Here is a 17,502-nt window from a genome sequence, read left to right as displayed (position 1 = left end):
CTATGTGGCCTACAGGCTCCTGGTTAAAAAATGACAGAATGAAACTAAAGAGTAAATTCTAAGTTAAATTAGTGAGGCACAAGATGCTCTAAGAAGTCACTGATCCTTTTGAAAGTCCTTGGAAATCCAAAGAGCTGAGGTTAACTATGTGTGCATGCACTCGTGTGTGTGTGTGTGTGTGTGTGTGTGTGTGTGTGTGTGTGTGTGTGTGTGTGTTTACTTTCTTTCAAGTCTTAGAAAAGAATGTCTCATCCAAAAAAAAAAAAAAAAAAAGCCGGGCGGTGGTAGCGCACGCCTATAATCCCATTACTCTGGAAGGCAGAGGCAGGCGGATTTCTGAGTTCGAGGCCAGCCTGGTCTACAGAGTGAGCTCCAGGACAGCCATGGCTATATAGAGAAACCCTGTCTGGGGGTGGGGGGGACAAAAAAAAACAAATCCAAATCCAAAAAAAAGAAAATAAAAGAATGTCTCTCTCTCACTTTTGGAAGAAACTCAACAGATGTAGGATCTATCTCATTACAAAGACAATAATCATACTGTGAATCAGATTTTTAAATATTTTTTAAAGATTTATTTATCGGTGGTGGCGCACGCCTGTAATGCCAGCACTTGGGAGGCAGAGACAGGCGGATTTTTGAGTTCGAGGCCAGCCTGGTCTACAGAGTGAGTTCCAGGACAGCCAGGACTACACAGAGAAACCCTGTCTTGAAAACAACAACAACAACAACAACAAAAGATTTATTTATTTATCATATATAAGTACACTGTAGCTGTCTTCAGAAACTCCAGAAGAGAGCATCAGATCTTTTTATGGATGGTTGCGTGCCACCAGGTGGTTGCTGGGATTTGAACTCAGGACCTTCAGAAGAGCAGTCGGTGCTCTTAACCGCTGAGCCATCTCTCCAGCCCTAAATGTTTTTATTAGTATATATTAACTACATAAATGAGTTCCATTTTGAAACTTCATATGAGTACATACTATATAATATAGTATGTATGATATATACACATATAATATAATATATATAATATTTCAATTATATTTACCCTGTTAATCTTTCCTTTCTTCGTCTTTCATACTAAGTTCCTCCCACTTCCTCTTCCTAACTCCTCCCTTTTTACTTTCAAGTCTCTTCCTCTGCTCTTTTTTTTCAAGGAATTACAGAAATGTGTACTTTATCAGTGGCTACTCCACTGAAGACAATGTCTTTCTCTCCCCTATCACTGTTAATAGCTTAAAAGTCCTCAAGCAAGGGCGGAGCCCTACGGTCCTTCCCACAATACAGTTCTGGCAGGCTCAATGTGATCCAGCCTGTGTGCAAGTAATCACAGCTGCTTTGAGTTAAAGAGTGCAGCAGCCATGTCATGCCAGGAAGTCAGCATCTCACACCCCTCATCTTTCTCCACCTCTTATTCTTTCTTCCCAATCTTCTATAATATGAACAAACTAAATTTTTTTAGACTTGTCTTAGTTATGGTTCCCATTGTTGTGAAGAGACACCATGACCAAGGCAACTCTTATAAAGAACAGTTCAGGGCCAGAGAGATGGCTCAGTGGTTAAGAGCACTAGCTGCTCTTCCAGAGGTCCTGAGTTCAATTCTCAGCAACCACATGGCGACTTTCAACCATATGTAATGGGATCCAATGTCCTCTTCTGGTGTCTGAAGACAATGACAGTGTACTCATATACATAAAATAAATAAACCCTTTTTTTCATTCTTTTCTCTTTCTTTCTTTCTTTCTTTTTTTTCTTTTTTTATTTATTTATTTTTTTGGTTTTTTGGATTTGGTTTTTTCAAGACAGGATTTCTCTGTGTAGCCCTGGCTGTCCTGGAACTCACTCTGTAGACCAGGCTGGCCTCAAACTCAGAAATCCACCTGCCTCTGCCTCCCAGAGTGCTGGGATCACAGGCATGCGCCACTAACGCCCGGCTCTTTTTTTTTTTTTTTTTAAGAACATTTAATTGGGGCTGGCTCACAGTTTCAGAGGTTCAGTACATTATCATCAAGACAGGAAGCATGGCAGCATCTAGGCAGGCATGGCACTGGAGGAGCTGTGAGTTTTACATCTTGTTCTAAAGGCAAATAGAAGACTGACTGCAACGTGACTAGAAGGAGGATCTCAAAGCCCACCCCCACAGTGACACACTTCCTCCAACAAGGCCACACCTACTAATATACCACTCTCTGAGTGAGCATATTCAAACCACAATACTCTTTCTTCCTTCCCATCACTGAGAATAAAAATTACCTGGCCAACCTCCTGCCCTTTGGTTTTTTTAGACAGGCTCTGGATGTCCTGGAAATATATGTCTACATAGACCAGGCAGGCTTCACAGAGATCCACTCACCTCTGCCTCCCAAATGCCTGAATTAAAGGCAGGTACTACCATACCTGGTATACATCTCCCTTGAAATTTCATCAAGTACTTGCTTAAAATGTGTGTTATTTTCCACATTATGGGACTGAGGAAGATAGCTCAAGGGACAGAGCACTCATAGCCCCTCTGTCTTTAATTTTTTTTTTTAATTAAAAAGCTGGGTTGGCATAGCAACTACCTGTAATCTCGGCATTTGGGAAGCAGAAATGGGAGAGTCCCTACAGCTAGGTAGGGAGAGAAGACAGATTTGGTGACCCCAGGTTCAGAAGAGAACCTACCTCAAAAGAAAAAAAAAAGTGGAGAACTGAGGAAAGACTACAAGCACAGCTAGACTGTGGCAGAATCATTTCTCTCTTCCTCTTCCTCCTCCTTTTCTTCTTAATAAGTTTTTTTCCTTTTTTGTTTTGGTTACTAATTCTTTTTGCTTATTGTTTGACAACGATTCTTTTTTGGGGGGGGCGGGGGAGTCCAAGACAGGATTTCTCTGTGTAGCCCTGGCTGTCCTGGAACTCACTCTGTAGACCAGGCTGGCCTTGAACTCAGAAATCTGCCTGCCTCAGCCTCCCAGAGTGCTGGGATCACAGGCATGCGCCACCACCACCGCCCAGCTTGACAAGAATTCTTGATAATATCCACCACACACAAAAGCCTACCATGCTCAAGACCCTTGAACATGTGCCTTTTCCACTTTCATGTTCTTTTTCAAGCCATTTTTATTTTTCCTGATCACAAACGAGAGAAAAATCAGCCCAGTGTCTTTCTCTACACCTTCTCTGAACAGTGTACTCAGGAGCATTGTGTGCTAGGTGTGCTGGCATGTGCCTATAATCCCAGCATCAAGGCAGGAAGACTGAAAGCTTAAGGCCAACCTATGCTACATAGTAACACCGTCTCTCCCAACTCCATTCTCCAAAAGAATGGGCCTCTTGTTGATCAGCTGTGCTGTTCTCTAAGCCAAAGACTATTGACTTGCACTAGACTTACTCCATAGTGTAAAGGGAGGAGATTAGCAGCTGGGAAGGCTCAGCAAGAAAGAGGCTTCCTCAGGGGAAGCCAACTGCTGTCAGCCAGGCTGGACCCAACTATCTACTGTGATACATAGACACTTTGTTTAAAAGGCTACCTTTGGAGCCAGCAAGAAGAAGAAGCTCTTGACACACCAGTCCAGCCACTTGAGTTCAAATGCACAGAAACCACATAAGGATAGAAGGAAAAAACTGACTCTACGAAGCTGTCCTCTGACCTCCAAGGAACTCAATGGCATGCATATATAAATAAAAGAGAGTTTGGGTCTTTTTTAAGAGAGGAGGGAGTGAGCAGCCCCCCCCCCTTGTTTTGTTTCGTTTTGTTTTTCGAGACAGGGTTTCTCTGTGTAGTCCTGGCTGTCCTGGAACTCACTCTGTAGACCAGGCTGTCCTCGAACTCAGAAATCCACCTGCTTCTGCCTCCCAAGTTCTGGGATTACAGGCGTGCGCAGGCGTGCGCCACCATACCCGGCTTGAGTTTGGGTCTTTTAAAGGGCATTCAATTCTGAATGCTTTTTACTCTTGTTTAGATGATTTTCTAAATCACTTTCGCACAGACTCTTCAGAGCAGTCATCACCATTGGCAGGTGTCTTCTTTTATCAGTTGACAATCCCATTGGACCTCAGAACAAGCCCAAGTGTGAAGAACAGGACAAGAGCCTAAGACCAGTTCTTAGTATTGCAGATGCACGTGAGACCACCCGGGTAACATCAAGGACAACTGTCTCAAAAACCGGCTATGGAGTGTTCCTCCCTCACAGACACTGGGTAACATCAAGGACAACACTCTCAGAAACTGTCTATCAAGTATTCCTCCCTCACAACCTCTTCCTCAGTCTAGACCCCCACGGCTCCAGATGTCCCAGAAATTCCTATTAACTTTGACTCACTCAGGAAAACAAAACAAACAAACAAACAACAAAAAGAAACCCACTTCAAACTACTTTTTGCATTTTAAAACAATTCTCTAGTTTTCCTGCCTATTTTTGTATAGGAATTTGGCATCAGCAGCAACCTCTAGTGTCAGGGAACTCTGTTCCTCAGATATTTCTATGAATCTAAAAGCTAATCTTCTAAGAGTCACAGTTAAGTTTAGGGAAATGGGAAAAACAAGTTAGACAATGCCAAAAGAATGACCTTCTTCCTTCCAAGCACAAGGCCATGCTTGCGGAGCTGAGCAGCTGTGCTGCTGGCAGAGGGAGCAAACTGCAGTGAACAGCTCAAGCCTCTCTCCCTCCCCCTCCCAGGCCCGCAAAGCCCCATCCAGTTGCTGCACAAAAGGGCTTTTTCTCAAAAACTTCTCTCTCTTTTACTTCTGCCTCCATCTTGAAAAAAACAGCACTAGGGATGGAATGTGCATAGCTCTGCGAATATGCATGAGAAAATGCTCTGACACACGCCCACACGTGGCGGAGCTCCCCAGCTCATACGTGCGTGAGCCAGGAAAAGGCGATGTGGAGAAATCTGACATCTGTGTTATATCCCAAGCAGCTGGGGTGGTGCCTTAAAATGGGCAACAAGGTTCAGGAAGGTGATCCTGGGAATGTAGATCTGTGCAGAATTGTGTGCTTGGCACATTAAAAGTACTAGGATCAATTCTGAATGCTACAAAAACAAAGATTAAAGTCCATGCTTGCTTTTACATTTTATTATTTTTATGTGTGAGTGTTTTGCCTGTAAGCATGTCTGTGCATAGTACTTTCAGATGCCAGAAAGAAGAGGTCTTTGGATCTCCTGGAACTAGAGTTATAGATGGTTATGAACTACCATGTGGGTACTAGGAATCAAATCTAGGTCCTCTGGCTAGAGCAACAAGTGCTCTTAATGGCTGAGCCATTCCACCAGCCCTAGTGCTTGCTGCTCTTGCAAGTGACACAGTTCAATTGCCAGCACCCACATCATGCTGCTCAAACCCATGTGGAACCCAAGCTCCTGGGGATCCAACACCCTCTTCACATATGCTCACACGCAAACATGTAATTAAAACCAAACCAAAACAGTCTCTGAACAAAGAAGGAAGTTTTATCTTACCTGTCACCCATCTAATTATTAATTGAACAATTAATTTACTAATTATTACCAGGTCATTTAGGATATGTGGCACTAGAAATACAGAAAAAAAACTGTGAAGGATGCTGTGTGCGCAGGCCTAGACACTGCTGTCACCAGTCAAGGATTTGACTGTTGGTGCTATCACTCGATTGTGAGACCTTAAGAAGCTGCTCGCTCTCTCAGTGCTCACAGCTGCCCTTAAATGAAGATATAACCACTCTACAAAGGAATATTATTCTAACAGTGTCTGCTGCTCAGTGAAATCTCCATTCCACTTCATTTTTGTCCTTTATATTTCCTGCTCCTGTTGTACCTCCAAAATAGCTTTTTGGTTTCTGCTGCTTTCCCACCTTTATTCTTTTCCCAGTGTTTTCATTTACTCTCCAAGTTCAGTAGATTCCAAAGTCGTAAAAGAAGAGAAGGCTAGACTGTTCCCCATACCCTCCTTACCTTTTTGAAGCAGCAGAAAACAGACTACCAGCTAGGCTGAGACATCTATGTTGCAGTTCATGGTGCCTACCTACCAAAACCACAAGCAGCAAACATTTCCCTGAAATTTAAGGACAATTCTGTATTTGCAAAAATTGCACGTGTGCATGCATGTGTGTGAAAGAGACTGACTTAATGATTTCTGTCTAGTCTTCACCTTTAAAATAAGTTTCTAGGAATACATATTATACATTAATTTGTAGAGTGTTTGCCTAGCATGCATGGGGCTCTAGGTTTGATCCCCATCTCTGTTTAAAAGCAGGCTTGGTGGTGCTTGCCTGTAATCCTAGCAAAAGCAGGAAAATCAGAAATTCCAGGTCTTCTGTTACAAAGCAGGTTCAAGACCTCTGGGGAGTGGGTAAAATCCTGGGTGAATGTGTATTTTGACAGGAACACAGCCATGTCAAGGACCCCAATGTCAGACCCATGGTAATGGCAAAGACTTCATCTGGTCCAAGTATGGATGTTAAAAATGACTGTCTTCATCTCCAACAAAGCTTCCTCCTCCTGGATGACTACAGCCTGAAATTACTTCCCCATAGAAACCTCTTCCTAAGTCTGGCCAAACCTGCTTCATCATTCAGTTGTGTATAATAAACCACTTCCTTGGTTCAGATGGAGAAAATGAACTTGATAAGACTTCCGGCTGCTGCTGGTGCAATTCCATCACAGCACATGATCCTGCAATCCTAGCTTTTCTGCATCCTGTGTCTGTCCTTTCTTCATTCCTAGTCACCCAGTCAGGTCAACCACAAAGCCATGTAGATTGAAGCCAAGGGCCAACCTGAGATACCTGAGATCCTGTCTCAAAATTTCTAAAAAGAAAAAAATAAGTAAAATAAAAATATATTTTAAAAAAGTCTTGGGTTGGTGAAATGGCTCAGTCAGTAAAGTGTCTGCCAGACAAGCAAACGGATCTGAGTTCAGCTCTCTAGAGCCCATGTAAAAAGCCCAGCAGACATGCCTGTAGCCGCCCACAGTCCCCTTCTCAGCCCCTACAGAGACAAGCTGAAGCTTACTGGCTAGCCAAATTTGGCCTAGCCAAATCAATGAGCTTCAGGTTCTGGAAAAGAGTATCTCCAGGGCTGGAGAGATGGCTCAGTGGTTAAGAGCACTAACTGCTCTTCTGAAGGTCCTGAGTTCAAATCCCAGCAACCACATGGTGGCTCACAACCATCTGTAATGGAATATAATGCTCTCTTCTGGGAGTGTCTGAAGACAGCTACAGTGTACTTACATATAATAAATAATAAATAAATCTTTAAAAAAAAAAAAAAGAGTATCTCCAAAGCTAAAGGTGGAGGGCTGGTGAAATGGCGCACTGCAGAAAAGTGCTTGCCTTACAAGATTGATGACTTGGAACCCAAGTTAAGTTGGAGGGAGAGACTCCACAAAGTTGTCCTCTGACCTCTTTATTTATACCCACCTACATGGTAAATTAAATAAAACATTTTTAAAATCATAAAAAGCAAAATAAAGGTGAAATATAATAATGGAAGAAAGATCTGAAGTCATCCTTGGACATATGCAATAGAGCACACACCCGGAAAATACCTTGAATGGTGTCTAGAACTTTTTCTATTATTAATACACTGTTTTATTTACTTACTTTTTTTTTGAGACAGGCCTCTGTGTTGCCCATACTGGCCTGAGACTTTCAGGCTCCTGGCATTACTGGTATACATAAGTGAGCACCCAACTCAATACCCTGGAAATCCACTTAGCTACCACACATATAAGAATTCAAAAACTCAAGCCGGGCAGTGGTGGCACACGCCTGTAATTCCAGCACTCTGGGAGGCAGAGACAGGCGAATTTCTGAGTTCGAGGCCAGTCTGGTCTACAGAGTGAGTTCCAGGACAGCCAGAACTATTCAGAGAAACCCTGTCTCGAAAAAACCAAATCCAAAAAAAAAAAAAAAAAAAAAAAAAAAAAAAAAAAAATTTCAAAAACTCTCCATAAACTATTCCTTACATCTTAACAATACATAATTCTCTGCAAATTAATTGAAATCTGTTCTATTCTAATGGACATGTAGACCAGCTAGTTCCTATGCTCTGCAAACTGTAAACTTATCACATTCTGTACTTGGCATTATTGCCCATCTTTGCATGTTTGGGTCAACATTCTGTCATTAAACAATCACATACAAATGCACATGAGGTGTGCTGTAATGGCAGTTTTTCTCTTGGTTCCTGCAGTATAGTCCTTTAACCATTATTAGGTCTTAGATAGTGCATATGTCCAGAAATGAGTCTTGGCTTGGCACAATCTGGGCTGGTTGGATAAAAGCCAGCATTCCTCAGGATCTTGGGCAACAGTTCCATCCAACAATAGGAGTTATTTCCCTTGCCTCTGGCAGGAAAGACATGGCTCTCCATTGACATATGCCTAAAGCTGTCTATAAAACCCATACTGGCTCCCAGGCTCCCTCAGTCCCTCGTCATGAACCCATTTCAAAGCCCACATGATAGCCTCCTGGCCCTTCTCACCTCCTGCACAGCGTTATCACATTCTCTCTGCCCTGGACCCTTCCAGATGCCTCTGGATGGTCTATTATCCACAATAAAAAACATGCTCCCTTATCATGGAGCAGCCACCCTGATGGTTTCTTTACTGCATCCTTCAGACACAATCATGTTCTACAAAAGTATGGTTCCTCTCCCAGGCCTCTCTCCAGGTTTCTGACATTCTCAGAGTAAAGTCCCAAAGCAGAAGAAATTTGTTATCTCTTTTTTTCTCTCCCTCCCTTTCTCCTCCCCTTCCCACTTCCTCTCCCTTCTCTCTGTTTTCTTTCCACTCTTTCTCTCCTCTTGAAAGGCTTATAGTATTGTGTGGTGTTTGGGATTCAGTGTACTACGAAGACCAAAGAACTATAAAAACACTAGCAACCACATCATTTCACTACTGTAATTTCAGTTTTAGATTCAGTGGTTAGAGAGAGAAAAAGCTACTTATCCACAGAATTTTTTTTTTTTTGATTTTTGGATTTGGTTTTTTCGAGACAGGGTTTCTCTGTTTAGCCCTGGCTGTCCTGGAACTCACTCTGTAGACCAGGCTGGCCTCGAACTCAGAAATCTGCCTGCCTCTGCCTCCCAGAGTGCTGGGATTAAAGGCATGTGCTACCACTGCCCAGCTACCCATACAATTTTTAATCTTGAAAAGTTACACTGGTTTGGGTAATGTATTTTAGCCAAACAACAAACTATTTTTAAGATGAAGATTCCCAGGAGAGTAGTGGCGATTGCTTTGCAAAGGGCAGGGCATGCTTTTTTTTTTTTTTTTTTTGACTCAGTCTAGTTTGTTGTGAACAGCCACTGCTGTTCTTGGTGGGTAGAGCTGAGCTAAAATTCCTTGAGGAAGTTTTACAAATATACAATAGGGCAAATGCACTGTGTGTGAGCAGAGAACTCCCACACCAATAGTTGGCTCATCACCAGGATGAAGTTAGATGAGTTTCCCAAGTGGAGCATGCTGGTCCCAGGAAGAATACCCTGCTTCAAAGAAGGGGTAGAAAAAGTGTGCACTTGCTTCCATGTGCTGTGAGAGACCGGTCATTCAGGATTTGAGCCACAGCACATAGAAACTCACATTCTACCTATGAGGTGGGCATTTAACATAATTACCTTAACAAGTACTTCATTATATGATATGCTACCACAAAAATGGTAGTAACACACACACACACACACACACACACACACAGTGTACCACCCTCTTAGATGGCCTGAAAAGCTCTTAGAATGCTCATATGTTCTGTTAATGAAAAGACCAAAGCCAGGCAGTGGTGGCACATGCCTTTAATCCCAGCACTTGGGAGGCAGAGGCAGGTGGATTTCTGAATTCAAGGCCAGCCTGGTCTACAGAGTGAGTTCCAGGACAACCAGGGCTATACAGAGAAATCCTGTCTTGAAAAACCAAAAAAAAAAAAAAAAAGGAAGAAAGAAAGAAAAGAAGGAAGGAAGAAGGAAGGAAGGAAGGAAAGAAGGAAGGAAGAAGGAAGGAAGGAAGGAAAAGACCAATGTCTTCTATCCAGTGGTGACTTTCCTGAATCTTTGAAGATCTCAGTGGAAGTGTCCCCAATACCAGTAGGCAGATGCCTAACATATATTGCATGTTAGGATCAAAAAACAAAGACCCAGCCGGGCATGGTGGCGCATGCCAGTAATCCCAGCACTTGGGAGGCAGAGGCAGGCGGATTTCTGTGTTCGAGGCCAGCCTGGTCTACAGAGTGAGTTCCAGGACAGCCAGGGCTACACAAAGAAACCCTGTCTCAAAAAACCAAAAAACAAACAAACAAACAAACAAACAAAGACCCATGGGACTGGGAAGATGCTCAGAGGTTAAGAACCCATACTGCTCTTATAGAGGACTTGAGTTTGATTTCCAGCATCTATATCCAGCCAGGCCCAGGGTACTGCACTCATGTGCACACACACATACACACACACACACACACACACACACAAATAATTAAAATTAAGGTCTAAAATACTATTCCATAACTCTGAAAAGGGTAATTTATAGTCACAGATTCATCATGCAACTTTGCACAGGCATGTGCCACCATGCCTTCTCTCTCTCTCTCTCTCTCTCTCTCTCTCTCTCTCTCTCTCTCTCTCTCTCTCTGTGTGTGTGTGTGTGTGTGTGTGTTCTCAATTTTAGGGTTAAACTGTCACGAAGTACCTTAATGACTGCCAGTATGAGGATGATTGGTTGTGGTCTAGCAAGGCTTGCTACCATATGAGGGCTGAAATCATAACCTTCTACAGTGTTCAACCAATGCAATACAATACATTGCTACTGCCCCCCAGAAACAAAGAAGCCCTAAAGATGCACTGACCAGATCTCTAGATGCCTGGGCAACTTGAGAAAGAGATAGACAAAAACTACAAGGCACTGAGAAGATAACCAACAACACCTCAGTCCTCTCAATCTTCAGCCAGCAGAGCTTTGGAACTGACCTCTATACACTCTTACAGTCTGGAAAACTATCTGACTATCCCTTTCAGATTCTGTGTGGGAGCTCAAGTACACATTTAAGATCCTAATGAGATATCAGCCTCTAGGATTCCTCAGTCCTGCTGCACCCAATTCAAGGCCATGTTTACGGTGAGCCCTAATGATCTATTACAATAGCCGAAGACTAATTGCACTAAACCCCACACGAATCACACTGAGGCCCAAATTGGAAATGGACATTATCGAAGCTCCTATTCCTCCACCAAGCCATCTTTTCCCACCTTTTGGAATCATTTTTCAAAAAACTGATGCCACTCACTACCATACTAACCAATGGATCATAAATAACAGCCATCACTGAGATTCTATGCTAATCTACAGATTCTATGCTATAACTATACGGTTATAAAAACTGAGGCGACAATGCTCTTATGGAAATAACTTTAAACCGTCCACAATTAGTTTTCTCCTTGAAAACCAGTTTGCATTGAGATTTTCTAAATATTAAAGTTCTAATTAGAGTACTTCCAGCCTGCAACTGCCATAATAAACTGAAAAGTAAATTTACAGCAAACATTTGTAAAAAGGAGAATGAAGGGAAAATGACATTACCGCTTCCTGAGATGCATAGTGAGGGTCCTCTGGGTTGACTGACCAATAGCAGTAATCAAAGCCAAATGCCACAACCTTCTCCCGGGTGTCTCCAAAGCTCTCTGGTCGACTGTCCACCTAAAATTAAGCACAGAATCTAATGTCTTCCTTGTTGTATCTCTGGAATCTGGACAGGAGCTTTTTTTTTTTTTTAAAGATTTATTAATTATATGTAAGTACACTGTAGCTGTCTTCAGACACTCCAGGAGAGGGCACCAGATCTCATTACAGATGGCTGTGAGCCACCATGTGGTTTCTGGGATTTGAACTCAGGACCTTCGGAAGAGCAGTCAGTGCTCTTAACCATTGAGCCACCTCTCCAGCCCTGGACAGGAGATCTTGACTATGTTCTCCTGTAATTACAGAGACCTGGACTAACCACTGGAAGCCATAAAAGAAGAGCAGTTATGAGCACTGACTGCTCTTCCAGCGGTCCTGAGTTCAATTCCCAACAACCACGTGGTGGCTCACAATCATATGTAATGGGATCGGATTCATTCTTCTGGTGTGTGTCTAAAGACAGCTACAGTGTACTCATATAAATAAAAACAAATAAATAATATGTTTTTAAAAAAGAAGAGAGAACACACTTTTCTCCATCTCACTAGAAACAAATAGAGACCCAGAGAACTAAATATGACTACGACACTAACATGTCTCCTTTTTACAAACACATGAGCTATAGGACGGCTCAGGAGAGAAATCCTGTAAGGGATATATATCTTCCTCACTCACTTCTTCTCTATGGATGTCTGCAGAGGATACTGACAGCATATGAGTAGTACAGTCCCTGGGTCCAAGAGATTTCATCAATCTGGAGCTTTCATTGACAGGTCCTACAGGAATCTACCCTCAGTGTCTTGGAAATAGTATTAGATAGAACAACCAGGAACAATCCAGTGGCCGAAGGCAGAGGAGGGTAGGGCCAAAACTTGGAATTGCACTGAGTCTTCGGTACTGGGGAGAATGACATTCTTCACAGAAATGCCTAGTCTTACTATTTAAATGTAAACCCTGGCTTTCAGGTGACAATGGTCTTCCTATGAAACCACGTCTCTTGCAAAGATTTCCTTTATCTTCTTCAGAGAGTAGAAAAAAAATCTCAAGAATGGACACCACTAATTCCTACTTCACAAATATAAAATGGGCAGATGCTACAGCAGCACAGTAGTCTGTAGGCATGTTTTGTGTGCTGGCTGCTCCACTGCCCTCTGCCAGCCTCCAGGAGGGAAAGCAAGGCTTACAGAGGAATGCTCCTTGAGGAGAACTCAGCACTAAGAGTGTCCAGGTAAAGATTAAGGGGATATATATTCCAAATACACATTTTATAGAAGAATAAAGTTTGAAAGAGCAAAGGCAACTCTGACATTAGCTACTCAGAAACTACAGAAAACCCTGGCTGTCATGAATCAGAGCCTGTTCATAGATAACAGACTTTAGGGAAGCCAACAGCCAAGGTTTGTAGAGAGAAAACTAAAATTTGTTCTTCAGGGCTGGAGAGACGGCTCAGAGTCTGGCTGCTCTTCCAGAGGACCCAGGTTTGATTCCTGCACCCATGTGGTGGCTCATAACCATCTGTAACTCCAGGCCCGAAAAGAAGATCTGATGCCCTCTTCTGATCTCCTTGAGCACGAGGTACACATGTGGTGCACAGTCATACATGTAAGCACAACACCCATACACATAAAATAATAAATAAGCATTTTTTTAAAGTTTGCTCTTGGCCAAGCTTATTCTCCAGTCCCCAAAGTACGCTGAGATGATTAGCAAGAGAGATAAGTAAGAGGAGGCAGGCAATGAAAGGTCCTTTGTCTGCCTGGAGTTCCTGTTTAAACTTTGGCAGGACCCATTCTCAAGAGCTAATGTTAAGAGGAAACAAATCACATCACAGAAGTTACACAAGAGAGGGCATAGCTCTGAGACTGGGGTCTAGATAACCTCTACTCTGCCTCAGCTTCCTCAGTTCTTGGCAATGCTAGCTTATACCAGAAGCTAACTACAGCAGTTGTCATGTGGTCACCTCCCTGGCTTCTTTCCACTGTTCAAGGTCTACAAAAGGAAAACGCATTCACCGTCCACATCAGGAAGGGTGGAGGAAGTTGACTCTAGGAGAGGGTGAGGAGGAGGGAAGGAAGTTAGTTCCCTGTGCCTGTCCAATTGTGCTCCAAAATTAAATAGGGTTGTAGAAGAAAATCTGCAACAAGACTCAGGCTAGTGGCCTTCTGGGATCTAAAGGTTGATGTCTGATGTCTGGACCACATTATGGCCAAAAACAAACCCTACATTATCAGGTAAATGCTAAAATTCCTAAGGATGCCATGGATAAAGTAATATCAGTTGAGGGGATCAAAATAAAGTTAACTGGTGTCCAGGTGAATTACAAAGACACAGAAATCGCCCCTGGCACTAGTTAAGATAATTATGGCCCATATTACATCCCTGGGGTTAGTTTCAAAGCAGCTACTAATCACTTTCCAAAAGAGCGGCACTATTCTAGTTACCAGATCATGGACCAAAATACCACATCTTCTGGCATCCAAACACAATTCTCTTGTTGTTTACTTGCTTTATGACTGGTCCAAGCTTCCTCTATTATCCTCTTCCATCTCCTGCTCTTTCATATATTAAACATATTCACCCCAAGAGGCCACCTAATAGTTCTTAATTAGGAAAAAAGCAAAACTTCAGGCTTACCTTTACATTCCTGATTTTTGCCACTTTGTCATCAACTTCCACAATAATTCTTCCCCCTTCTTTGGTCTCCCTAAGAAATAAGAACAGAAGTTAAATGAGAAAAAGTGCTTTTTGTTTAATTTTCTGAGACTGATTCTCATGTATCCTAAGAGCCCTAAAAAAAGTTGGGGAAATTAATGCATCCTGTGAAAAGTACAGGACAGTGGGGGCAGAGTGCAGAATAGGCAGATGTTCTTCTACGGTGAATGAGTCTAGATAGACAAGGACAGCATCTCACAGTGACAAACGACTGAGGTCAAGGCTAGGGTTTCAAAACTCCTTCTGTGCTGCTATTTTATTCAAGGTCATCTCTAGCCCTATAGGACAAAGGAGGACCAAAAAAAAAAAAAAAAGGAATAATTTTGAGCAGCTCAGAAAGGAACAGCATGGTGTAGCAAGTCAAATCCTGCTTTTAGAACTTAAATAAGACAATGTTCTCATTTGGAAAAAATAATGCTAGTTTTGGCTAGGTGACTTTAATGGTTCGTTCACAAGTACAATTATCAGTGCTGATGATTTATTTGAATATTAGTACAGACTACATAATTAGCAGATTCTACACATGCAAAACAGCCTCAATGAACGGTGCCACTATCTCTGCAGAATTCTGTGGAAATTGAAGAATGGTCTGGTCTGAACTTCTTGTCTGAGATCACACTGTTTATATAACTGCCTCTGAATCTATGGTTGTGAAGAGGGAGCCTGCTAAAAATCTGCTCACTCCTGGAGATCAGGAGGCTTGACAGTCTACCACTTACTCTCAAGGCTCTACACTGATGCTAAAAGTAAGTTTCCTGGTTGTTTTTCATTTTTGTTGGATGAGATATGTTATTCTTAGCAGTGACTGCAAGTAACAAAGGAGTTTCAACATCATTTTCTTAATCTAATCCATGCTATTTGAAATTCCTGGTTTCCAAGGAACTAAAAGTTAAGAGTAAAGGATCGATGCTGCTATCCTAAGAACCCTAAAAGACAGCTTGGAAAGAATAAGTTCTCTTGGCGCTACTTCCTCCTGGACAGCAGCTACTTCCAGGAAGCCCCCAGCCCTGAGTCACCACAGGCAGTGATGTAAAGCCAGATGTTTAAAAGCCATTTACCAACCAAAACACAGCAATTTGGGGTACACTCTTTTGTGTTCCTTCTATCTCACTGCTCTCATTCTGTCAAAACTTTTCAAAGCAGATAGCCTCTAAAGGGCAGACCTAATCCCATTTTTGTCATAGGAGACAATGCCTGTTTTTTACCTCGGTTCCCCAAAAAATCTAGTAGTTCCAATACATGTCGTCTGGTCTAGAACCACACTCTGCCATTTTTATTACCTATCAATCTCCGCTTCAATCCAAGCAGGTGTGCAAGGCTTCCATCCACACCCTAAGAGCCTAAACGTTGCTTTCTCTTCCTGTTCTTAGAGAACCGTGCACTTCTCCTTACTTGTCAGAAAACTCAAAGATCATTCAGAACAGTTCGGATACCAACTCTTGTGCAAAGCCTTCTCTGACTACCCAAGTGGGAGGAAAAGAGGATCAAGTATGCAGCTTCACATTGGACGCCTCAGGGGCTGAGGTGCAGAATCAGGCTCCTGCACAAGGAACCAGCACTGAAGCCGGGCAGTGGTGGCGCACACCTGTAATCCCAGCACTCTGGGAGGCAGAGGCAGGTGGGTTTCTGAGTTCGAGGCCAGCCTGGTCTACAGAGTGAGTTCCAGAACAGCCAGGGCTACACAGAGAAACCCTGTCTTGAAAAAACCAAAAAAAAAAAAAAAAAAAAAAAAAAAAAAAGGAACCAGCACTGAGGATGCCAAGAAGAGATGTTTGGAGAAACTTCCCCTATGTCACAGGACCAGTCTTTAAATCACATCAACTGCTGAGTGCGGGTTGAAACCGTAGTCTCTCTGGGCCTCAATTTCCCTTCCATATCCTGAGAATTCTTCTTTCCTACGACCTCATAGAGCAACCCCATGTGTATGTATGTAGGAACACACAGCCTCCAGTCCTCACTTGGCTACTCCCAGAACACCAAAAGGAGTGGAGTCTGCCCATCCTTTTGTACCTCCTCGTGTCATGCTCCGAGAGAAAGACCCTACTAGGTGCACCAAGACCCAAGCCAGGTTAAACTCTAATTGGCAAGTCACCACGGATATGCACTCAGGGCAGCGACCCCTGGAGCCACACAGGAATCGCTATCTCCTAGGATGCGAAGCCGTCCCTCCAGGCCTTGTGGACCCGAGTCCCCGGGATAATTTGTGTTTGATTTATTTTTTTTCCCTCCGCGCCAGTCCACCCAGGGGAGGGCAGGGATCTCGCGCTCCTCTCAGTTCACTTGACCCCTCAGGCGCCCCCTCCTGTCAGACTCACCGCTGGCTGAGAGGCCGGACCCTCACGGCCACCTGCACATTCGCCATCCCTCCGCCACAACCCAAGACCCACACAGCGGTCCGGCGGAAGCATCCCTGGCCGGCGTCCAGCGAACAGACCCAGCCACGGGCACTGCAAGAGCCACAGACTGCCCCGCCCGTCCCACGCGCCTCCGGACCGCAGCCCCAGCTTCGCCCAAGGGGGCGGGGCCCACTAAGGCGTCAACCAATCCTCAGACTTGTGGGGCGGGGCCTCCTGGCCTCGCTCCACCCTCTCACTTCTCTGAACGCTCCCTCTCGGGTGCCTGCAAACGTCCAGCAGGGGCGGGGCCCGCCGAGCGGACGCCGGCGCCCAAGCGCGAAGTACCGCCCAAGAGGGGCAGGGCCCACAGAGTCTCGGCCAATCGTGAGACAGGTGGGCTGAGCAACCCTGGTCTCGTTTCAACCCACGCACGTCAGACTCCACTATGCGTGCCACTTTTGTTCTAAAATCTGGTGACTGAATTTCTAGCTAACACTTGAAAATTCATGAAGGAAATTAGTAATTTTTTTCTACCCTGTTGGCCTGCTATGTCAAAACTGCGGCTAAATTTTAAGGTCAAAAATCAAGTGGAGCCTATCATGGAAGCTGAGGCAGGAATATTTTGAGTTCAAGGTCAATTGAACTCAAAATACATGGTGATTTGAGGTCAGCCTGGAGTGCAGCGTTCAATCCGGTCTCTCTCTTTTGTTCTTTTTTTGGTTTTTCGAGACAGGGTTTCTCTGTGTAGCCCTGGCTGTCCTGGAACTCACTCTGTAGACCAGGCTGGCCTCGAACTCAGAAATCTGCCTGCCTCTGCCTCCCAAGTGCTGGG

At 43.7% G+C, this 17,502-nt stretch overlaps 1 protein-coding gene across 1 annotated transcript in view; it reads right to left on the bottom strand.

Moving 5' to 3' along the window:
• The window catches only part of LOC127676098 (stAR-related lipid transfer protein 9-like), a gene marked incomplete at its 3' end in the record, with an annotated part of 36,920 nt that extends 20,086 nt beyond the window's left edge, over positions 1 to 16,834 (bottom strand). Inside the window, exons 1-3 of the mRNA XM_052172022.1 lie at positions 16,650 to 16,834; positions 14,257 to 14,326; positions 11,524 to 11,640 (exon numbers count right to left, since the gene is read on the bottom strand). Of these exons, the coding sequence (XP_052027982.1) occupies positions 11,524 to 11,640; positions 14,257 to 14,326; positions 16,650 to 16,696 (234 nt within the window). The remainder of the gene's footprint in view (positions 1 to 11,523; positions 11,641 to 14,256; positions 14,327 to 16,649) is intronic.
• Between the last annotated feature and the right edge of the window lie 668 nt (positions 16,835 to 17,502).

Source organism: Apodemus sylvaticus, unplaced genomic scaffold (assembly GCF_947179515.1).
Source record: "Apodemus sylvaticus unplaced genomic scaffold, mApoSyl1.1 scaffold_497, whole genome shotgun sequence".
NCBI lineage: Eukaryota > Metazoa > Chordata > Mammalia > Rodentia > Muridae > Apodemus > Apodemus sylvaticus.
Note: the sequence above shows the minus strand (reverse complement) of the source record. Positions and strands in the feature narration are given on the sequence as shown.